The sequence below is a fragment of the Antechinus flavipes genome, chromosome 3 (genome assembly GCF_016432865.1).
Source record: "Antechinus flavipes isolate AdamAnt ecotype Samford, QLD, Australia chromosome 3, AdamAnt_v2, whole genome shotgun sequence".
Lineage (NCBI taxonomy): Eukaryota > Metazoa > Chordata > Mammalia > Dasyuromorphia > Dasyuridae > Antechinus > Antechinus flavipes.
In genome coordinates this window covers 319,187,938-319,213,325 of record NC_067400.1, presented here as the reverse complement: position 1 = coordinate 319,213,325, position 25,388 = coordinate 319,187,938, and the positions used below count along the sequence as shown (strand labels likewise).

The 25,388-nt window shown below is 38.1% G+C and overlaps 1 protein-coding gene across 5 annotated transcripts in view; it reads left to right on the top strand.

Annotated features, from left to right (window-relative positions):
• Positions 1–25,388, top strand: part of MYLK (myosin light chain kinase) — a 198,893-nt gene that overhangs the window by 163,800 nt on the left and 9,705 nt on the right. For all 5 annotated transcript variants that reach the window (XM_051985428.1, XM_051985429.1, XM_051985430.1 and 2 more), the window contains 2 exons: positions 9,525–9,677; positions 12,753–12,876. In XM_051985428.1, the coding sequence (XP_051841388.1) occupies positions 9,525–9,677; positions 12,753–12,876 (277 nt within the window). The remainder of the gene's footprint in view (positions 1–9,524; positions 9,678–12,752; positions 12,877–25,388) is intronic.

The following is a 25,388-nucleotide window of genomic DNA, read 5'->3' as shown; positions in this document are numbered from 1 at the left end:
CAGGCAACAGGAAATAATGAAATAATTCAAATAGAAAGATGTAATAAGCAATGTGAAAAAATAAACTTCACTTTTTTAGAAAGCAGTTCATTAGGATGCACCAGAAGTTTAGAATTCCTCTTTCAGGGAAGTTTCATTCCCTGTTTAATAAGTTTCATTCCTTAGTTATAAGTTCAGAAATTTGAGTCAATTTGTCAAATGTTTCTTGAAGATTTAGTATGTGCAAGACATTCTAGTAGGCCTTGCAGTCACCTAAGATTCTGGCAATTTGTATTTGAAATAGCTTCTCCAGAGGCCCATAGACTTCCTTTACTATGGTACTCTGGAATGAATCTTATATTTACAGTCAGAATACCTAAATTTGTTTGTCTACTCAGCCACTTAACTTTCTGTGTGACCTTCAGATCTTAATTTCCTCAATTTTAAAATGTGAAAGTTGGATGAGATAACAATGCTCCTTCTATCTCTAAAATTTAGAATTCATTGTTTCATGCAAAAACACAATTCTTTATTAAAATAACCAAATGTAAACATCAATCAGTTACAAATCTAAACTTTTCTTAAAATATGAGCTATATAATTAAAGCAAAATACAAAGAAATGTTGCACTTGTGGTATAATTAAATGCCTTTTCCATTAGTTATACGTGACTTAATCACTGCTTAATCCTGTCCTTTGTGCAGTGAGCAGAGTACCTTCAAGTCATCTCAACATGGAGCCCAAATCTCTCTGCTAAATGTTCTCAGCTTTGGTTTCTTTGATCAATTTTGCATCAGAAGTTAAAAGTAGCTGTGTTCATCTGGCTGAAGCTTCCCACCAGCCTTTGATTGTCTACCTAGAGAGATCTGACTAAGTTCAGTGAAAAGCAACTAGATAGAACAATGAATGTGGGCCTTGGAGTCAGGAAGCCCATAGTTCAAATCCAACCTGAAATGTTTACTCACTGCGGGGGACCCTGGGCACATCTCAGTTTCTTCACCTGACAATAGCACCTACTTCTTAAGGTTGTTGGGATGACAAAATGAGATAATAGTTGTAAAGTTCTGATGAAAAAAAAAAAATTACCTCTTTAGCACTTCCAAATGGTTTTTGGAATGCTGCATTCCTTGGATAGATAGGGAAAATGTCTTATGGCCCATTTCAGCTTTTGTTTCCCTTTAGCTCATTTCCTGATCAAAAAGAACTTTCTCAACCACTTAGTTCCTTTGCTCCGAAGGCCTTCTTTCTCTCTTGATTTGTAGCCATCAAACTCCAGAATCAGATCAAGTATAAACTTGTTTCTGTCATATAGGGTTTCTTTCTTTTAAAAGAAAGTCATAAATCCAAGATGATTGAAACATAACTTTCAAAAACACATTAAATTTAAATGCCTTTTTAAAGCACTTTTAAACAAAGAGGGAAAGTGGTCTTTCTCCTGACTCCAGGCCTGCCTAAGGCTATAGGAAAAATTACTTGGCAGCTGCTTCCTCTTCTCTAGGTTTATTAACCCTCTCCTACCCTACTTATCAGCATTTCTAAGTGCCTGGGATGATTTCTGAGAACTAATGGATTATGAAATAGCTTTAAAAATAGGTCTTTAGATCTCCCCATACAATCTCCCACCTTTCTCTCTTTACTCTGCAATCACTAAATACAGTATCATTGGAGCTGTGGATTGATATAACCAGGTGAGAAAGCAATTTGGAATTATGCTTAATAAAGTAAATAAAATGACACCTCCCTTGACATAGCTATTGCTAGACACTTATCCTAAAAAAGTCATTGACAAAACAATAGACTGCCCATGCATCAGAATATTTATAGCAGCTCTTTTTATAACAACATTTTTTTAAAAACTAGAAACAAAGCACATGCCCATGTTGGGGGATTGCTAAAGATATTGTGGTGTGTGGATGTAATGGAATATTATCTTTAAATGGGGGTAATAATTACAATTACCTCCTATTGCTACCCTGAACAAGCTGCCTCATTATCATTCACCCATTTCCTCCCTAGTAAAATGGGCATAATCATACTGTTAGTAGCTATCTCAAAGGATAGCTGTGGAGAGAGTACTTTGTAATCCTTAAAACCTTAAATAGATGGTACAGAGATCAGAAGAGATCCAAGTTTGAATCCTGCCTTAGATCCTTATTAGCTATTGGGCAAGTCGCTTAATTTCTCTCAGTTTCTTTGTAGAATAGGGGTGGTAATAGTATCTATTTCATGGGCTTGTTTTGAGGATCAAATGAGATAACAAGCCTTACAAGTGCTTTATGATACAAAAATTAGAAAAATCAATTTTGAAAACTATGTATATTTGGAAAAATAAAATACTATTTGGGCGAAGTACTTTATGAATGCTAGCTATTATTATATAAAATGTTAGCTTTAAAATTTTATCTTTTTTATATCGTTTTCATTTCCTTAATGAGTAGATATCTCTTTTCCCATTTAACCCTCAAAAATTCATCCTTGATAACAAAAAAAAAATTTTTTTAAAGAAATCAAGAAAAAGTTTCAGCAAAAGGAAGAATATATCAAAAAGCTAGTAATATATGTAGCATTCCCCATCATTCTCACTGCACTTCCGCAAAGGTGGGACAGAGATGGAAGGGGTCATCCCTGATCATTTTGTAAATTTAGAGGGGACACAAGGAAGACATTGCTACGCCCTTTTGTGACTCAATCAAAACGACTTCATTTTGTTTTGTGAGCAGGACATAGATGACATTCCATTGTCCAGTGGTGCCCAAGAGAAGATAAAGAGTAGGATGGAGCCCAGGTTAAGGGGTCCAGAAGCCAGGGTATTTCTGTCCAATTTGATTGTAAGGAAGAAGGTAATCAAAGTTCTGTGCCATAGGGGTAAGAACGTGGAGGCCCAGCCAAACTCAAGGAAAGCTTTGAGAGCTGCGGTTCCAGCAATTAAGATGTTTCTTTACTGGGATATAGTTCCTAATTAGGAAACAAGTTTGCAGCCTGGGCTTTTCAGCATTCCAAAACAAGAATGTTTGTTTTTCTAAGCTCTAATAGAGAGTTGTGTGGTTTTATTTTTTTAATCATTTCCTTTTTATATCAAATGGAAAATTAAAAAACAAAGGAAAATAAGTGAGTGAGGTTAAGCCATAAAGGAGCAATTACGGTTTGGGTTTCCTTTTGCTTTGCATGAGCAAAATCCCTGTCGCTGCTTTGAAAGACTTTCTGTTAGGTCCAAAGGCTGACATACATACCTGTGTGTCACCATCATGCTGCTTAGCACAGCTGGAAGGTGACCCACCTGTCAAACATTTGCAGGGCTGGAAATGACCACAAGAGTGGTTCTTGTTTCCTTGTTTTACTGATACGCTCCGGGAAACTTGAAATAAAGCTGCTCAAGTTCTCTCTAAGAAAAGCCTTTGCAAGGCAGGGATTCTGGTGATCTTAGAATATAGAAGCAAACTGTGGGTCAGGAATGGGTCTGGATTCCTGAGAAGAATGAATCTGTTTATATGAATGTCTCTAGGACAAAGGCCAGAGGCAGCATGGGGTAGTGAATAAGAAAGTAGTCTTGTAATCAGGAAGACACAATTTAAATCCAGTCTCACTTTGGAGGAACTCCTTACTTTGGAACCCTGCTTATTCTCTGGGACCCAAGCAACCCTTCAAGATTATAGATCACTGGGTTTCTTCACCAGGAGTTCCTCACACCAGTACAATCAGATGTCTCACAGGACTTTAAAAAAACTGGAAGGGACATTGCACAAGAGGGAATTCTTGCATTCTTTTCTAATCCAACCAACATTTCTTCATTTTTCATTATGACTGGTTCAGCCCTGAATGTTGCCCATTGGCCCATAGGAGAATGAAATAAACCAGGCTGTTCATCAGATTCAAATGGAAGGAAAAGTTATTTGTGTGAAAGGTCTTCTTGCAGTCCATTCCACAGTCAGAAAAAATGTCTGCCTCTCCGTGGTGTGGTGGAAAGAGTCCTAGATTTAGGTTCAAGTCCCAGCTTTCTCATTTATTATGTGACTGTGGGTAACCACTTAACCACTCTCTGTGCTGTAACTGTAAAATGAGGATAATAATTTCTGTAACACCCCATGGGGTTTGGGAAGGAAAGTGTTTTGCACGTCAGAAAGTGCTACATGACTCTCCTCACCCATCTCAAGGCCTGTCTGCCAAGATCATGACAAAAACAGGCTACTTTCCACTTTAAGGCAGTTTCCATATAAAGCTGACCTATATGAAAGATTAGGTTGAGGGAATAAATTACATGCAGTATGAGAACTCTTTCCTGCTTGATATGTATGCCCAAAGCACATGGAGGTGATATCAGTTATCTATGGTTATATTAGTAATGAGTGAAAGTTATAGACAGGGGTTAAGTCTTCCCAACTTTAAACCCAACCTTCAGTCTACTATAGCCTACTGCTTCTATAAAGCATAGAGTTTGTGTAAAAACTTTAGCCACTAATATAGAAATGTTTTATGTGATGTCACATGCATGTAGATATCAAATTGTTTGTCTTCTCAAAGAAGTAGGAGGGGTGGGAAGAAAAGAGAGTATTCAGAACTCAAAAATTTTAATAGCATTTAATTTTCCAGATACATGGAAAGATAGCTTTCAACATTCACTTTTGTAAAACTTTATGTTCCAAATTTTTCTCCCTCTCCTACCCCAACCTTCCCAAGGCAGCAAGCAATTCAATATAAGTTAAAACACATTTCCATATCCGTCATTCTATATAAAAATAAAAATAATATCAAAAGGGAAAAAATCATAAGAAAAAAAACAAGTAAACAACGACAAAGGTAAAAATATTTTGCTTTGATTCACATTCAGTCTCTATACTGCTCTCTGGATGCAGATGGCTCTTTCCATCACAAATTTACTGCCTCAAATCACCTCATTGTTGAAAAGAACCAAGTCCATCACAGTTGATCATGATAAAATTTTATTTCTGTGCACAATGTTCTCTTGGTTCTGCTCACTTCATTCAGCATCAGTTCATGTAAGTCTTTCTAGGCCTCTCTGAAATCATCCTGCTTATTATTTCTTACAGAACAATAATATTCCATTACATTTCTATACTATAACTTATTCAGCCATTCCCCATTTGAGGTCCTTGCCACTACAGAAAGAGCTACTATAAACATTTGGGCACATCTCGGTCCTTTTTCCTCTTTTATGATCTCTCTGGGATATATACCCAGTAGAGACACTAGCGGATCAAGGAGTATGCACAGTTTTATAGTCCTTTGGCAAAAGGAATTCAAATTTTTTAGAAAAATGAATGTTTATATATTGGATTTAACATATTTCTACTATATTTAACATATATTGAACTACTTGCCATTTAGGGGAAAGGGGGGAACTAGAACACAAGGTTTAATGAGGGGTAATGTTGCAGAATTATCCATGCATATGTTTTGAAAAATAAAAAAATTTTAATAAAAAATGAATGTTTAGTGATTGGAAAATATTTAGTGATAATATTTAAAAATAAGCCCTTAGTCCTTTTAGCTGTTGTATCTAACATACACAGAGCTGCCTTCTCTTCTAATAGCAGTGTTATTTTAAAAATAAAATAACATTCAGATACTTTGAAATCCACAGGTTTTATGAAACATGACAATATGCGTAGGCAGAAGCCAGTTTCTGCAGTTCTCGTGTGTTGCCAACAGTCTGATAGAGAGTGCCCCTTATCACAGAGCAGCTGCAATTTAAAAATAGTCAACAAGGGCTAATTCCTGTTTTTGTTCTCCCATCAGTTTTTTATCCCAAAGGGCCTGAATGAGATTCTGCAGGAGTCCATCAGCTGGTTCTAGTCGCCCCCTGGTGGTTTTGAGCTGGAAAATACAAGTTGGACTTGTTTCACCTGGAACACTAAACCCCATCCCCAGAGTTGAGCGTGTCCGAGAATAAACAGATCCTTGCAGTGAATTCTCCAAATTATCATCCTACATCTCTCCTACCATGCACAAACTTAGAAAAGGTCTCTAAATGTTAAAAAGATAAAATAATCTCCATAAGATTCCCTTTAAAAGCAAACTCCCCTGACATATATAAATTAGGATTCAATTCACCAAAAAATTGTATTTTTTTTTCCTTAGGGATATTTTCTCTGGCTAAAAGTTAGGGGCGCAGCTGTAAAGAAATATTTATCCCAAAGAGTAAGGCTAATAGTAGAAACTCATTCAAGATGGATTTGAGTTATGAACTATAATAATAAATACATAATGAGTTTGACATAGGTGAGTTTGACTTTTCCTGGTTTCTCAAATGGGGAAAGAGGTGGGAGAAAGTGGATGCAGACCTGAAAATAAAATAAAATTGAATTTAAAAAGAAATGAGTGTAATTCGGAATATTTGAATTCATATTGAACAAATATTATATTTTCTTACACTCTGTCCCATTAATTCTCTGAGAGGATATAGCACTTACTATTCTTGTCTGAGCTTGCCTGCCAATTTTTATATTCCTTTGTTTAAGGAGTTATAATCCCTTCTCAATAATGAATGAAAGCAGTTGTATAAATTATCCAGAAGTCATTTGAATTTAGCTTTGGTGGAGGTCATTATGTGATTATTTTTCAGATCACTTTCCTAATTTCATTTGACTCAGGTGATGAGTCTATATTCTCTTTTTTACATGAATGGATGATATAAGAGAAGGTGTCCTAAAAGTTTTGCAGTTCAGTGGCAGGGGCAAATGAATTTGGAATTAAACAGTGAGATATGAAAAAGCTACATGGAGATAGCTAGTCTTATAAGCTGAGCTTCTCAGGGTATTTTTATGGATTAATCTGGTTTCATACCATATTTGGGAGACTAGAATTATCTTCCTTTTTTTATATGATCTGGATAATAACAAGATGACTGTAATTCAATTCAGTTAACTCAAAAAGAATTTATTAAGTGACTATTTTGGGCTGGTTGCTGTGCCAAGCAATAGGATTACAATGATAAAATGAAACAGTCTCTGTTCTCTACACATGTAAATAAGTGCAAAATATATACAGAATAATTTCTGGAAACAGATTCCATATTTAATATGGAAGGCAGTTTATTAATATTAAAACCCAAGTACTTGCAGTATAGTGACTCTGTAGCTTCATATTGTTTTCCAGAATGGTAGGTTCAGTTCACCATTCCACCCATAGTATATTTGTGATCTGTCCTCCCAGAAGCTTTACAATTGTCCTTTTCTGTAACTGTCATCTTTGCCAACCTGTTGGGCATGAGTTGTTTGAATTTATATTTCTATTATTAGTAATTTGGAGCATTTCTTTTTATGTTTGTTGATATCTTAACCTTAACTCATTTGTTCTTATACTTTGTCCACATATCTCTTGGAGAATAGTTCTAATTCTTTTTATATATATATCTATATATGAATTCTGCATAGATCCTGGATATTCAACAGACTATTATTATAGAAATGTCACTGGAAGATTTTTCCTAATAAGCTGTATTCTTTCTAATTATAACTGCATTGGTTTTGCTTGTACAAAAGCATTTCAATTTTACATAATTCTTTGTACATGGAAATGTTTGTGTTTGTTGATGATTGTTAAGTTCCCAAGAAAAAAGAAAAAAAGCATAAAAGACCATTAGAATAAGGATTTCAAAAAGCAAAATTAAGTGATAGAACAGCATAGGATTGAGATTTATTTACATATTATAGAATAAATTTAATTCTTGGTATTTTTGCTTCAGAGAAATGCTTTTAAGGGTAAGATATAAGACAGACATGCAGATGGATAGATAGACAGATAGATAGATACATGATAGTGAATTTTAAGACTTCTAGGAGGAAAACATTTCACAGAAATGGAGACATCATACTAGGCCATTTCTAGAGCTTTTCCTATTCAGGGACACTGAGGGTTCTACCTGGAAGTTACCCTGCCTCTTTGCTGCTTTTTCAGAATTGCTTCACCTCACCACCCTCTTTGTGCTCTCTGTTGTAAAGAAAATCAGTTGAGCAGAGCTGATCATCAAAGTGACCACATCAGACAGGGGATGCAGGGTTCTGTGCTTTGGAGGTTTTCCAGTCACTGGTGCAAATCATCCATTTAAAACTCTGATTGGGAAGAAAGAAGGGAGATATGTTTATGCCTTCAAAGCTATATCCCTTTCCTCTTACCTTTCCCTGATAAGTAACCAAGATAATGGAAGCCCAACTGGTACTGTTTACCCATTGCTTGTCTCCTGCAGGTATTATTTATGACTCTTGGGAGTTCTGTGACAATTTTGTAGGCTGCCCTCTTTGTCTCATTTCCATCTGTCAGCCTGTTTTGAAGCCTTCTCCTGTGAACATTAACTGTGCTGACATATCATATTTATTAGTCTGGAGTGGAGGAGAGTTGAAATTCCCAGTTACCATTTATTGGGTTTTTAACCAGGAGTTTGCTGGTAAATGTTTAGTAATCAGTTCTCAGAGAGAAGAAAGGGAAGGATGTGCATATGACATATTTTTTACTTTTATCTACATTGTTAAAATTTTTCTCATCGCTTTTTTAAACTTAGGTAAACAACAAAACAATAAATCAAGTCTTCATTTGTTGCAGTTCTGTAGGATAAAAATCTTATATTGAAAACTTAATTGGCTCCCACAATGGCTCCAGCACACCCATCATTCCTACTGAGTTACAGATCATACAGTGAAAGAGCACCTTTCCCCACTACCCACTGCAGCCTGCTTTTTTTGCACTCTGAAATTTTCCACAATATGACCTTGCAGCTACAGCAGTGTCATCTGTGTGTGACTCCTGGTGCCCCCCATTCCTTCCCCATCTTCCACTATAGAGTTCTAGCAAATACCTCCCCGCTAGCCTGTGTCATATGAACTCCTCCCCCCACTCCTGCCCATGTCAGTCACTAAGGTGGTTACAGGCTCTATTCCTTTATCTCACTCCCACCCCACTCCTTCCCCACCTTCCACTTTCCCTTTAAGATGTCAGTTGGATTCTATGAATCTTCACACAATATAGGAAATCCTCCCCAGGGCCATGGGCCATGAGGGATCTATCCATCATCAAGTAGACCACACTATTCTTTTCTGCTCCTTTCCTTACTCCACTAGAGGCTGTTTTTGGGGAAAACAGAAGATCTGTGACCAAGGCTTGGGGAAAGATTAGGGCTGTGGGAAAAGGAGGACCAGACCCATGATGGGATGGCAAATTCTCTTTGTTTTAAATTCCTTTTCTTAAAGCTATAAACTTAATGGAACAAAACATTTCATTTCCATCCATCCATCAAATATTTATGGCTCAGGCACTATACTAATGGGAATATAACTACAAAGACTGAAACAGTCCTTATTCCTTTTCAGCAATAGGGGGAAAGTGCTTAGTGGCAGAGTGAATGCAATGTCTGAAATCTCCCTACCTTATTTATGTACTGGGACACTGTAACTTGGATAAACCTGGTTCCACCACCTTTTTAGGTTGTTGCAATAATAACTCCTCTTCCCTTTTTCCCCAGTCCACTGCCCTGGCTGGGAAGGTGCCCACCTCCTCCCTGCTCACCAGTACACTCTGCATTTCCTTCTCCCCAGGGTCAGTGGACTTTCCCCTTTCATGGGTGACAATGACAACGAGACCTTAGCAAATGTTACCTCGGCCACCTGGGACTTCGACGACGAAGCATTTGATGAAATTTCTGAGGATGCCAAGGACTTTATCAGCAACTTACTGAAAAAGGATATGAAGTAATGCCTAGAAATGCATGGGTTTTTGCTTTCCTCTGGGGCGGGGGGTGGGGGAAGATTTGGGATAGAAAAAGGAGAGGCTTCCCCCTCACTGCTCCCTGGACCTTCCATTTCAGTTCCCCCTGCTCCCCAAGGGCCTCACATTGTTGGCAGTGAGTTATGGAAACAGAGAAGAAGGGGCTGTGGGTGAGGAGAGCCTGATTATTTGTCTGCATGTGGAGCTAAAGGGAGAGGGAAGACGGTTTCCATTAATCAGTGAGCCTTAACCTTGGTACAGTATCAGATAGGAAATATTAAAAAGTACAGTCTAGACTTAATGATGAAGCAGAAAGTTGAAGCAATTAGGAGTTCTTAACCTTGGACAGTCTGGGGAAGCTGTAATGCTGATAAATACATAAAATATAAGATATATAGGATTACAAAGGAAATCAATTAAATTGAAATATGGTTATCCAAATATATTTGTTTAAAAAAAACAACAAGGTTGTGAATCCCTGAAATAGGTATGTAATGAACAGCTCTGTGATGAAATGGAATAAGCCTTGGACTTCGAATTAGTCAGAAGATATGAGTTTGAATTTCAATTCTACTAGTAATTTGTATCAATTGTCAGTCTTTGAGGATCTTTGAGCCTCAATTTCCTCATTTGTAAAATGAAACTCTTATTACTTATTCCATTTACTTGACAGAGTTGTTGTGACAAAAGTGCTTCCTAAATTACAGACTAGACAGCTAGGAAACACAGAGTTACTTAGGAGGGAGCACTGGACTTGAAATCAGGAAAATATGAGTTCAAATCTAGCCATAAACACTGTGATATTGGTCAAGTCACTTAATCTTTGTCTGTTTCAGTTTCTTCATCTATTAGTGGAGATAATAATAGCACCTACCTCTCAGGGTTGTTGTGAGAATCGAATGGGCTCATATTTGTAAAGTGGTTTGCAAACTTCAAAGAGCTCTTTAGGAGCAGCTAGGAGTCAGAAGTCAGGAGTTGGAGGACTCAGAATGACCTGAGTTCAAATGTGACCTCAGATACTTACTAGGTATGTGTGGCCCTGGGCAAGTCACTTAACCCTGATTGAGGAAGGGAGGGAGGGAGGAAGGGAAGGGAAGGAACAAAGGAAGGAAGGAAGGGAAAGGAAGGGAAGGGAGGAGGGGGGAAGGAAGGAAGGAAGGGAAGGGAGAGAAGGAAGGAAGGGAAAAGGAAGAAGGAAGGAAGAAGGGAGGGAAGGAAGGAGGGAGGGGAAGGAAGAAAGGAGGGAGGAAAGGAAGGAGAGGGAGGGAGGGAAGGAAAGAGAGGGAGGGAGGGAAGAGGGAAGGAAGGAGAGGGATGGGGGAAGCAAGGACAGGGAGGGAGGAAGGAAGGAAGGGAATAAGGAAGATGAAAAGGAAGGAAGGAAAGGAGGGAAGAAGAAGAGGAGGGAGAAAGGAACAAACGGATGAATGAATGAAAATAGAAATGAAGGAAGGGAAGATGGGAAGGAGGGTGAGAGGGAAGAGGGAAGGGAGGGAGGAAGGAAGGAAGGAAAATAAAAAAGGAAAGAAATAAGGAAAAGAAATCTATAAATGCTAGCTAATAAACTAAAGGACAAGATATTACATAAATGTGAACTATTATTACAACTGCAGGTAAGTGTTATGGAATTAGAGGTGTGGTTGTAAGCTCCTTGACACTAGAATTTGTTTCAATCTTTAGACTTTTATCTCCAGGGCTAAGTACAGTGGCTGGCACAAACAGTAAGAGCTTACAAAATTCTTATTGTTTGATTAAGAACAAGAATTCATTTCTCCATTCAATTAAAAAGATATTATGTTATAAACACAGAGTATCTACTAATATATATAAGGCACTGGGATTGCAAAGACAGATATGGTAAAATCTCCTCTCTTAAGGAATTTAAAATCTAATGTGAAAATGACTTATATGGTGATACGTTTTGTACAACTAAACATGTATAATCTGATGTGGGAAAGGGGCACATATACAAATACCTATGATACAAATAAGATATGAAAATTTCAAAGTGGGAGCACTTTCAACTTCAACAAACATGAGTAAAATATTCACTGATATTTAGTATGGTCGTAGGTTCGGTATTTTCTCATTCTAAATTCACATATGGTACAGAGAGCAATGCTATTTATTAAAATATTTGACTAACCAGAGAATCATTTCTCAATCTTTCTGATAACAGAAGCTTAATTATATTTTACATTTACAGTCTTATGTTGCTGCTCTGTAATTTAAAAGTCTCTCAGCTGCATGCATTACTCTTACTTTTCTTAGAGAGAGAAACAAAGACAGAAAAGCAGAGGTTTCCAGTGTTACCCATTACTATTTATAGCAGGCTTAACCTAGAAAAATTCTGAGATGGGCTCCATTCAGGTATTCTCAAATGTAGTTGTAAGATTGCAAAAATATTTAGAATTTAAGGAGTCAAAATTAATTTTCTGTTTAAGAACAAAATTTCAGGTTCTGGGTCTTTCTTCAGTAATAACAAGCAATTGATAACATTTATATGGTTCTTTACAAATTTCCTCATTTGATCCTCACAACAACTCTGGCAGGTAGGTGTTATTATTACGTCCATTTTACAGATGAGGAAACTGAGAGATAGACATTGGTTAAGTGACTTGCCTAGGGTCACAAAGTAAGAGTCTAAGGTTGGACTTGGACTCAGGTCTTCTTTAAGCACAGGCTCAACACTTTAGCCACTGCACCACCTAGCTTGAGTCATATATTCTTGTCACCAGAGGCATTTTCTCTTACAATTTGAAATAGAATGGCAGCTGTAGAGTCCCTACATCTCTAAATCAGCTGAAATGGAGACAGAAGGAGACGAACAAAAATATCTTGTTGCAGTGTCTTAAAAATCCAGCTTGGTTAAGCCGGAAGATGGTCCTCAGTATTAAAAAACCTGGGTTCTGTGGACAACTTTCCGACTGACTTGCTCAGTGACGCTGTTCACATCTGTCTCTCTCTTTTTCTCATCTGTCACCTGAAGAGACTGGGCTAGTTGATCTCCAATGTCCCTTCTACTCTAACATTCTGTTTTTCTGATCTGTTTGGGATAGGAACCGCCTGGACTGCACCCAGTGCCTTCAACATCCATGGCTCATGAAAGACACCAAAAATATGGAAGCCAAGAAGCTATCCAAAGATCGGATGAAAAAGTACATGGCAAGAAGAAAATGGCAGGTAATGTGGAAATAGCTGTGAACAGGCTGGCAGGCCTGGATCACTGTACCCCAGGACAGTCACATTCTTGCAGGGAAGCCTCAAGTGTCTGAAATGTTCCTTGTGGTCAGATAGTTCTGTTGACAGATACCTCTTGGGGCTAATGAGAAAATTTAGTTAAAAAAAAAAGGGGGGGAAGTTTGGATTAAATGACTTCTGATGTTCCTCCCAGATCTGTTATGTGAATAAGGGCAGACCAATGGGCTCAATGCTCCTATGGGTCACTGTGCTCCAGATTGCTGCTGTTGTTATTCCTTTGTTTTGGTTGTGTCTGACTTTTCATGATCCCATCTGGGGTTTTCTTTTTTTTTTTTCTTTTTCTTTTTTTTTTTTTTAATAACTTGATCTGGGGTTTTCTTAGCAAAGATGCAGGAGCATTTCCTTCTCTAGCTCATTTTACAGATGAGGAAACTGAGGCACACAGGGTTAAGTGACTTATCCAGGATCACACAGCTAGTGATTGTCTGAGACCAGATTATAACACAGAAGAGAATTCTTGATTCTCTGGAGTCTGGAGCTCTGTCCACTGTGCCAACATTATTATTTTGACAGATGAGAAAATTACAGAATAGATGGGTGATGTAACTTATATTTTCAAATTCAGATAATGTGAAGCAGAATAAAAACTAGAATCCCTGATCTTTTTATTCCACAACCATTGTTTGTTCCTTTACATTGGCTCATGATTTCTACTTTTAGGAAACTTCCAGTCTGATGTAGGGAAAGATTAGAGAGGGAGGAAAGACACGTTTCCCTTCTTTTTAGAAGCTCCCAGCATAGTGGATGATACATGGTTAATGTAAGGAAGTTCAGTTGGAATGGATGTGACACCAAGAATAATAAACATTATTGCTCCATACAGGTTTCCATAACTATATTTGGGAGTGTTGAGAGGGGCATAGATACTGTAATGAATGGTGATTCTAGTTAGTTATGTGGAAGAACATGGATTAGTAGAGAGAAGAGGAAAGAGCAACCCAGGCGGGGAAAATAAGTGCTCAGAAGCAAAAATAATTTCCTACTCAGCAGGTCTGCTTGACTGGAACAAGGTTCCTGAACCGGGCCGGGGAATGATGAGAAGGGGAGAGAGAAAGAAAAAAAGATGAAAAATTTAATTATGATTTTCTGTCAGTAATTTGTCCTGAGCATGGGTATGCTATAGGCAGCTAGGTAACACAGAGAATAGAGGGCCAGGCCTAGAGTCAAGAAGACTCATTTTCCTGAGTTCAAATCTACCCTCAGACACTTCTTAGCTTTGTTACTCTGGACAAGGTTCTTAACCCAGTTTGCTTCAGTTTCCTCATCTGTTAAAAAAAAAAAAAGTTGGAGATGGAAATGGTGACCCACTCTAGTGTCTCAGACAAGAAAACCCCAAATGGTGTCACAAATAATCAAACAGGACTGAAAACGACTCAACAACAATTTACCATAAAGGGAGATTATTATAAAACCAGACATCACTTTTTTGGCTGAGAAATTAAATAACTTAAAATTCTAGGGCTATGGCCCAAATGAACATAGCTGTTTTAAAAATAGTTAAGGAACTGTTGGAGTTCTTTTCTCATTTTTCAAGGAATCCTGCATGTGCATTCAATGAGAGAATTCTATATTCAATTCCCTAGACAAGTTGTAGAAGACCAGACTTCTACTCAATTGGGTACAGAAGACTGAGAATCAGTTATGGAGTCAAAGGCCTGGGTCTAAATCTTGGCTTTGCTACATATTTCCTGTGTAATTTTAGTAAAGTTATTTAACCAGGTTAGGCCTGAATTTTCTCATATTTAAAAATAAGGCATTTGGACTAGCAGATCTTTAAGGATCCATATCTGAGCTCCATATCTGAGACTATGATGCTATTCTAGCTCTTTCATTAATTAGTATATAACTAGAGAGACAGTATTGTATAGAGGATAGGGCAGATACCTTACTAGCTGTTTGATCCTGAAGAAATCACTTAGTCTCTTTGTGCTTCGGTTTCCCCATCTGGAAAATAGAAAGTGGAGAAAGGAGTAGATTACATTATATTAATTTTGCTTCCAGCTTTAAATACATCTATGATTCTATGAATGTTTGGCAAGTTAATTAGCTTTTTGGGTTCCTTCTTTCTCCATTTGAAAGATAGTATTATAATATTTATCCTCTTTGCTTGGCTATGAACATGAAATAAGAAATATGTCTGAAATCATTAAATTTACTCCACAAATTCTAGAGATTCTTGTTACTTTCATATTTTTAGCATTATTGTTATATTTTCTCAACCAGGGAGGATGGTAGCCAGTGTTATTAAAATGATTAGGGGAAGCTCAAACAAGTACAGTGAAAATGGAAAGAGCAATCTAAGCACTAGCACCTGGAGCATCAGGAGCTTGCAGAAGGTGAGATTTGACTTGAAAGAAGCCCAAGAAGCTGGGAGGTAGAGACAAGGAGAAAAAAGCCTTTCTAGGGGATGTTGTTGTGGGCAACAATAGAGACAAGAGGAAGAGAGAGCATTTTAAAGGATTAGCCAATAAAAAGAAATCAAGAGATGGAGTACCATATTTCAGGGAGAGCCAGCAGACCAAAGGCCCTGAAAAAGAGAGTACATGAAAAGGAATAGTCAAGGAAAATGAGAAAAGTGGGAAGGGGCCAGATTGTGAAGGAATATAAAAGCCAACAAAGATTTTTATATTTGATTCTGAAGGTAATTGGGAGCTACTTGGATTTGTTGAGAGACAAACAAACAGACACACACAGAGACAGAGAAAGGGAGAGGAGAAACGGAGACAGAGACCAAGAAACAAAAAAGGGGGGGGGGGAGGGAGAGGTGAAGAGAGAGAGGGAGGAAAAGGGGAAGAGAGAGAGGGAGAAAGAGGAGAAGAGGGAGGGAGACAGAGACATAGAAAGGGAGGGAGAGAGGGAAGAAAGGGGAAGGAGAGAGAGAGAAAGAGACAGAGAGGACAGGAGGGAGGGAGGAAGACAGATAAAGAAAGAGACAAATGTCACAGAGAGAGACTCACACACAGAGACAGAGATTCAGAGACACAGATGGGGGGATGGGGGAGAGTGAAAGGGAGACTATGGGAAACTGAGGCAGACAGGGTCATGCCCAGGATAGCCCTGCTTATGAATGTCTTAAGGCCAGATTTGCAGTCCAAAGAGCACTTTCCCTGAGCTCAGGCCCGTGCTCTAGGGTGGTGGTAGGAGAGGCGAGGCTCAGGGAAGTCACCCAAAAGGCTGCTGCTCCAGGGTTGAGCCGTGGGAGTTGGGACAAGGTGAATTTATGAGATTCAGTGAGGATGAAGGGGACAAAGTTTGCCAACAGATTAGATATGTGAGTGAGGAGTCAAGGATGGTCCTGAGGTAGGAAAAGAACCAGGAGGGAGCAATGTCATAGTTACCTAGAGAGGAGAGTATCCAGGAAAGGATGATTAATTGTGTCAAAGATTAAAAGAAAATCAAAAAGGATGAGGATTGAGAAAGGGCCATGAAATTTGGCATTCACTCTATCAGTAAAATTATTTCAACTTCTATATTGCACATGAGAGTGGTTTAGCTTGCTGGTGTCAGAACCATCCAGAATTGGACCAAGGCCAAGAACATATTTAAACTTGAAAGAATAAAAAAGAAATAAGAATCTTGGATAAGCACTACACAGAGTTTTTGTAGGACACTGAGAAATGCCATTTACATTAATATGAATGTCATAATGATATAAATATATGAATACATAATTTTCATTCATTTAATCCTTTTAAATGATCTTATAGTCCTGTACCTTCTCTTTCTGGAGTGACTCTTTGTACCTTGTCATCAGTTAGATTTTCTAGTACTAAAAAGAGCTAGGCTGTATCTCAATAGTTCATTTTAAAGTTCATCATTTGAGACCCTGTGGTGTCCCAAAAGTCTTACTTAGTTCCCTTTTAAGCTCAAAGTTTAAAACTGACTGTATGTGACTTAGCAATGATCAACCAGCTGGTGTTTAAGGATAACTTCTCCTCCAAAGACATAAACTAAAATCTTCCCCTTACGCAATCCCGAGAATTTCAACATTTCAACTTTGATAGCTTAAAACAGCTCTCAGACATTTTGGAAGACCTTGTACTTTTCCACACAAATAATGTGGAATAGAAAGAGCAGTGGACTAGAAGTTAGAAAACTTGAATTTTAATGCCAATTCTGCCATCAACCAGCTGAGTGATCACAAGCAACTCATTTAGTATTTATTGGCCTCAGTTTCTGTGTTAAATAAGGAGGTCAGATCATCTACTATTAAATCCCTTCAAGGTATTAATTTAGCTCCAGATTCCAATATTTGAACCCATAAAAGTCCTGTTTTGCCCATAATAGAACTAAAAGTATGGTTATTTTTGCTGTTATTATTCAGCCATTTCCAATTCTATGTGACCCATTCCAGGTTTTTTGGGCACAGTTACTGCAATGATTTGTCATTTCCTTCTCCAGCTCCTTTTACAGATGAGGAAACTGAGGCAAACAGAGTTAAGTGACTTGCCCAGAGTCACAAAGCTAGTGTCTGAGAACAAATTTAAACTCAAGTTAAACTCCTCATAACTCAGGGCTGGCACTCTATCCACTCTACCATTTAGCCATTTCATGGTTTCAGTTATACCTGATCAACATTGATAACTTTTTTCCTTAAGGGAGAATGTATTTTAAGTTCCATCTCAACACACCAGAAACATATATGCCACCCTCCACTCAGAAACATATACAGAAGATCCAATTCAAAGACAGAAAGTACAGAGAAGAGACAGATATTTCAGGTCATAAGTAAGGTGGTAGTTCTCTGCATTGCATAAGAGAAGATAACACTTTATATCTGTAGAAGAGAGGGTACCCTTAAATGGAATTAAAGCATCTCACTTGTCCTGGTTTGTTGGACTCAAAAAGAAAAATGGCTCAGGAGGACCACAAATTCAATATGAGTAAAGGAGGAGATAATGCTATTTTATTCTGCCTCAGTCATACTACAAGTGAAGTTTTGTCTTCAGTTTGGAAGCATCCCTTGTTAAAACAAATATTTCTGTTTTAATTTAAATATCTAGAATTCTTTAAATTATTTATTTCAAATTCTTTAAATTAAATATTTAAACACATAAAACAAATTCTAAAAAGGATAGCTATATAGAAAGGGAAATGGAAAACATACAGGGAGAAATGGAAATAATGTAAAAACAAAAGATAATAAAAAAAAATTTTTTTTAACAAAGAAATATCAGAAATAGTCCTGGAGAGGACTTAGTCAGAGAGTCCTGGGAACAGATTCTCTCACGACTTTAAAACTCACTTTTGATCTTGCCCTTTGAGGCTTTATAAAGCTCAATAGTTTCTGAGCCCTTTTTATTAAAGTCTATGATTTTGTGAGGTTTTCTCTTCTTATCAGAAAAAAAAGAAATGATAGGGCAAAGCAAAAAATGGGAATTAGAGGCCTACTTGGAAACCTAGTTTCTGTTTCCTAGAAACATAACCATTATTAACAAGAAATAACCGTTATTGAACAAAGATTGTAGAAAAGGCACAGTCTGATATTTTCTTCTCTTTGATGACAGAACACTTAGATTCTCTATGACCTGAACTGGTCTTTCTTAGGACTTTCATAGGAATGTTATCCTTTTCTCAAAGGAAATCATGTGTGAAGATATTAGACCTAAGCAGCTATTAAGGTATATACAAGGGAAATGCTTTTTGACCCATTGGTTTTAAGGATCCTGTCAAGTTATGGTTCATTCAAAGAGACCTAACTGAGTTTCAATTGATAAATGACGGACAAAAGCAGCTACACCCAAAGAAAGAACACTGGGAAACGAATGTGAACTATCTGCATTTTTGTTTTTCTTCCCGGGTTATTTATACCTTCTGAATCCAATTCTCCCTATGCAACAAGAGAACTGTTCGGTTCTGCAAACATATATTGTATCTAGGATATACAGCAACATATCCAACATATAAAGGACTGCTTGCCATCTAGGGGAGGGGTGGAGGGAGGGAGGGGAAAAAAATTGGAACAGAAACGAGTGCAAAGGATAATGTTGTAAAAAAAAAAAAATTTACCCTGGCATGGATTCTGTCAATATAAAGTAATTATTAAATAAAAATTAAAAAAAAGTTATGGTTCATTGTAATAAGTGATAAAAGAATTTCTATGGATACAGTCCAGAATCAGGTAGTCAGTTCTTGGTTGTGAGGCAAAGATCTAACCTGTACTACTTATTGAAAGCAATAAAGAGCTTTTGCTAAGTGCCCCCAAATGGGAATTGGGAGTAACTAGAAATTTTTATGTTTCAAAAAATGTAAAAAGTTTGTTGGTCAGCAAAATTGAAATTAATGTTTAATTTCAAGAAAGAGAAAAGAAATAATTGGGGTGTGGGGACTAAAGATTGGGGGGAAATTTTTTAATGAGCTTCTAATTTAAGCCAGAGGAATGATCTTCTCAATTTGTAAAATCAGAGAAGCAATAACTGGCTTTTAATGGAAGCCATGTGAAAAAATAATCTGGTTGTCAAGCACTGTTCTTGTTGGAGGAGTAAGAAGTGATTAGCTGAGTGATGAATATCTTAAGGTCAATTTCCCCTCCAAGTGTAGGATCTCTTATTATTAATGCATCTAATGTTTTTATTTGAAACGAAATCACTTTTTTCCAGTCCATACTCTTAGTGAGTGGCTTGCATACCATATATTTTATTAAAGATTTAAATTAACAATGACAGAGATATAAAGGGCTCTATCTATTTTTGTAAATAAGAAGGTAAATTCTAGGTCATTCGTTTCCTACACAGTCAGAATTAAGGAAAAAGATGAAAGTTCCAGGCTCAAACTTTCTTACTTCATATTTATATGCACAAATTTTTTATAAATTGGGGACTTCCTGTAATAACAAACAGAAGCCAGGTTAGGATTCCTTGTGAAAGTGATGAGTATATATGGGAATGATTCTAAGATACTAAAGAGGTTTCAGCCTAAGACTATTCACCAAGAAGAACTTTCTTTTTTCCTCTCCTCATCTCCAATCACCCAGATGCCTTTTGCCAGGCTTCTTCTCCCCACTCTCATGGAATGACTCTTCTCATGTCTTTCTACTTGCCAGTTGACCTCATTTCATCTCAGCTTCTTTTTTTTTTATTATAGTTTTTTATTTACAAGATATGTGCATGGGTAATTTTACAGCATTGACAGTTGCAAAACCTTTTGTTCTATTTTTCCTCCTCCTTCCCCCATCCCTTCCCCCAGATGGCAGGTTGACCAATATATGTTAAATATGTTAGGGTATAAGTTAACTACAATATAAATATACATGTCCATATAGTTATTTTGCAGTACAAGAAGAATTGGACTTTGAAATAGTGTACAATTAGCCTGTGAAGGAAATCAAAAATGTAGGCGGACAAAAATAGAGAGATTGGGAATTCTATGTAGTGGTTCATAGTCTTCTCTCAGAGTTCTTTCCCTGGGTGTAGCTGGTTCTATTCATTACTGCTCTATTGGAACTGATTCATCTCAACTTCTTCAGCAGATTGCCTCCTCTCCTTTATTATGTCTTCTCTCACTGACTTCAATCATTCCCTAGTAGTTGCTTCCTTTCTGCCAACAAACATGTCCATGCCTCTTCATCGTCAAAAAACCCTCACTAAATCCAGCCATCTCTGCTAAATACCATCTCTGCTCTCCCTTCTGTGCCCAAACTTTTGAGAAGGCTATCCACCTAGACGCAATCAATACCTCATAATTCTCCACATTCTGGTTTCCAATCACCATTCAATTGAAACTGCTCTCCAGCCATCTTTTCACCATCATATCCAATGACCCATTTTAATCATCTTTCTTGATCTTTCTTCTACTGTCAACTCTTTTGCTTTCCTCTCTGATACTCTCTTCTTCGTAGGTTTTCTTGACACCTGGTTCTCCTCCTCTATCACTGACTGTTCCTTCTCAGTCTCCTTTGCTGGATCTTCATCCAGGTTGCTTGCGCTAACCATGGGACTCTCTCCTGGTTTTTTTTTTTTTCTTACCTTTTTGCTATTTCACTGACTAATCTCATCAACTCTGAGGGACTCAATTGTCCCCTCTATGCTGATGATTCTCAGATGGACGTATCCAGCTCTGCTCTGTCTGCTGCCTTCAGTCACACATCCCAGCTGGATATCTTGTGCACATGTTAAACCCAACCTGTACAAAAGTGAGCTTATTATCTTTCCCCTGCTTGCAACCTTGGTATCATCGTAGATTCCTTATCTCTAGATACAATTTGTTGCCAGAGCCTGTCAGTTTTGCCTTCCTAGCATCTTCTCTCCTCTAACCCTCGCACCCTGGACCACTGGTCTGCCTCTCCCTACTCCTGTCTACCCTCTACTCCATTGTCAGAGAGATTTTTCCGAGGTGCTGATCTGATTGTGTCAGTCCCACACACACTCAGCTAACTCCCGTGACTCCCTATCTTCTCCAGGACCAAACCTAAAACCCTCTGGTTGGCCATCTCTCCCTTTTCACAATGCTAGTCTTCTAGCACCTTACACTCCCCACACTCAAAGGGCAGGCCAGTGACACTGACCTGCCTCCTTCCTCTTCTTTGCTTGAGATGCTCCATCTTCCGAGTTGGGTATTTTCACTGATTGTTTTCTATGCTTGGAATTTCTCATCACCACCTCCTGGCTTACTTCAAGTCTCAGCTAAATCCTTTCTTTGGCAAGAAGTCTTTATTTCCCCTTTAATCCTAGTGCCTTCACTCTGTTGATTATCATCAGTTTGTCCTGCACATATCTTATTTGCACAGAGTTGTTTGCATGTTGTCTTTCCCATTAGACTGTGAGTTTTTAGAGAGCAAGGATGTCTTTTGCTGGTCCTTACGTTCATCCCCAGTTCTTAGCATAGTATATAGGTAGGTGTTTAGTAAATGCTTATTGACTGACTGACTGAAGGCTGCTCTATCTTTGTCTGCTTCAGAGGTTGGGTTAGATTGGAAAGTCTTCAAGAATAAGGAGCTCTGAAAACAAATCTCAGGATCTGATCTGGTCAGAGCAGAGTATGAGACTTTTTGTTCAATTGTCTCAGTCATGTCTGATTCTTTTGGGGCTTTCTTGGCAGACACTGGACAGTTTGCCATTTCCTTCTCCAGCTCCTTTTAAGGATGAGGAAACTGAGGCACACAGGGTAAAGGGACTTGCCCAGGGTCCCAGAGCTAGGAAGTATCTAGGAAGTAGCCAGATTGATCTTGGCAAGATGAGTCTTCCTGACTCTCCAGGCCCAGCACTCTATCCATTAGATCACTTAGTGGCCCCCACTCAAACCATGGCTGATTTATTCCAGAAAAAATTTCTCCTGAGCTGCTTGCTTTGTATATGGCAGCAAGTATTGCTAAAGGTAAAATTTCTGAAGGGGATGCAAAGTCAAGGAAGATGTCATCCCTTTTGAAGATAATTATTAATCACTATTAATACTAGCTAGTACTATCTAAGTTCCCGAGAAAATGGTAACCAAGTGATCTGTTTCTGACGAGCAGCTTGTTTCCAAAAATTCATGTCTGAAAGGCTGCAAGACTTCTGCACAAGTGAGCATGACGTTATCTTTCTCCCCCAAATCTGTTCCCGCTCCTGTCATTCCTGGTTGTGTTTATGGTCAGTCGGTCAATCAATACTCCATTCTCCCAAATCTTCCAGGTCCCAGGCTGAGGCAGCAGGGTCTAGAGGCTAGCTACAGGATGAAAATGAAGCAACTAGGCATCATGTGATCAGGAAGGCCAAAGTCCATGTAAATAGCAATTAGGAAACACTTTTGTCTCATAGAAAAGTGTATTGATATTGAAGTCAGGCATTCTGCTTTGCTCAGTCATTAACCAACAGTGTGACCTTAGGCAAATTATTTAGCTTTACTTAGCCTCAGTTTTTCCATGTCTTAAATGAGTTTTGAATTACAGGCAGTTCCCACTTTTTACATTTGTGGACCATTCTGCAAACCTTCAAGTAATTTTTATATAATGGGCATAATTTGCCCATAGACATGGGGAAGGAAAGCAAACCAGGAGGAGTTCACAGGCCTATGGAGGGAGGGATGGGCATCACATGTCAAGGACATGTGGGAACTGGAGACAGATAAGTGAAAGCAGCAGGAGGACATGTGGGGCCTAGCCAGAACCAAGGGGAAAACCATGGAGGACAAATACAGACAGGACAGGATGGGCAACACATGGGAGGGGGTAGGCAGGGCATGACAGGCACACAGGGCACCCAAGTCTGGAGGGACAAAGACAGACAGAGCTGGGCAAAAGCTGATTCTCTCAGCAATGAAAATCTCAGCCAAGTCCTTGATCTGCCACTGGCAGAGGTGGTGACCTCTCCCGCTCCACTGTTCTACTTGCACTTGGAGGATTTTTGGTTTGGGTTTTTTGTTCACTTTTTGTGTTTTGGTCAGGGAGTAGGAGGACACAGTATTCTCTCTACTCCTTTTCTCAGCATTCTGTGTCCTCCTATCCCCTGGGTGAGTATAAGATTTAGAGTTTAACCTGGGGTTCATGAATTTTTTAAAAAATATTTTGAAAAGTATATTTCAATATAACTGATGTCCTCTGTATGTAAAAACTTTATTTTGAAAAGAGTCCAGTAGATTTCACCAGATTGCCAAATGCCATATATACCCAAAAAGTTAAGACCCCCTAATCTAAATGGATTGAAGAAGCAAAGTAGATCAAGTGAGCAGATGATAAGGCAAGTCCCCAAGAATTTTAGGACCAGAGGCAAAACAGACTTGAAGCCAAGTAATTGGCAATACCAGTAACAGAAAGACTCAAACAAATGTTTTCTCAGATTAAATTCTGAAAAGAACAGTGAGATTCTCTCCCTCTTCAGTCAGGTCACAAGTTTTGCAGCCTGTTAGATTACTCATCTGATATCTTATCTATCATGTTCCCCCATTTTGGGTCTGTATACTGAGGGAGGAGATGTGAGGGAAAGAGGAAACTGGGAGATGAAAGCAGGCCCAGGTGAAGTATACTCTTGTGTAATGGAAGAACCAAATCAATTGGATTGATTTTCCAAAAAAGGAAGGAGATAAAGTCTGAAAACTATGGGTGTTGAAGACCCAGAACAACTAACAAACAGTGGAAAGCTGTTCGAAAGAGGCAGTCAGACAATAAGGTTATCCAGAAGAGGAGTGGGCTGCCTTGGGAAATAGTAGAGACCTCTATATTGGAGGTCTTCAAGTTGAAGCTTTGTGACTGCTACCTTAGGAAAGGAGTAAGGATTATTTTGGACTAAATGACCTCTGAGAGCCCTTTGACCTCTGTGGTTTTAAACCCTTTTTGCTCTGGTGAGGCTGAACCTTGTAAAGCATGTACCATATAGACTTGGCATTAGTAATGATGGCAAATAAATGGCTGCCTAGGTGGTTAATTACTTGGCATCTAGACTTCTAGATAGCTACAGCCATATTTGACTCTTTTTCCCTTGTTCCCATATCCAGTCCCCCAAATCCTGTCTATTCTTCCTTGATAATCTCTTACCCATCGCTTCCTCAGTGGCTTTTTTCTCCTTTTTTAATGATCATCTACAAAATATAAACATTTCAATAAGTGTAAAATGGGTGAGTGTATAAAACTGTGAGCTCCTATTAAGTAGTTTCATTTTTAAAATACAAATAATCACCCAAAAGGGCATCTAATGGTACAATGCCTCTAGCCTCTGGCCTAGAAATAAGACTCATTGTCCTGAGTTCCAGTCCATTGTCAGACCTGACTAGCTGTGTGACCCTGGGTAAGTCACTTAGTTCTGTTTACTTCAGTTTCCTCATCTGTAAATGGAGCTGGAGAAGGAAATAGCAAACCACTCCAGTATCTCTGCCAAGAAAACCCTAAATGAGGTCATGGAAGAGACACTACTTAAACAAATAAATAACGACAAAAATTACCAAAAATGCCTTCTGGTCCTAAAATTTCATTTCATTAACTTTTTAATGATCTTTTTAAAGCTTTTTAAATGATCTATTTTTTAGTACAGTGGAAAAATTAACCTAATTACTTAAGCCTGGAATTAAACTATTCTTTAACCCTAATCAGCTCTTATCTACCAATGTGCACATGAGCTAGCCATTTACAAATGTATTAATTTCTGTGTATGGACTTTAACATATTTACCATATCTCAACCTCTCAATAAATCAAAGTCTTTTGATTCAAAATATTTTGTTGGATGATATTTCTGTATCATAATAAATATGACAAAATTGCTAAAGATAAAATGGGTTTATTTTTTTTTTTATTTTATTTTTTTTTTTTGCTGAGGCAATTAGGGTTAAGTGACTTGCCCCAGGGTCACACAGCTAGGAAGTGTCAAAGTGTCTGAGACCAGATTTGAACTCAGGTCCTCCTGAATCCAGGGCTGGTGTTCTATCCACTGCGCCATCTAGCTGCCCCGATAAAATGGGTTTAGAAGTAGCTAAATTTATCAAATTCTGCAAACATTTGTTTAATATCTCCTCTGCAACGGAGCACTT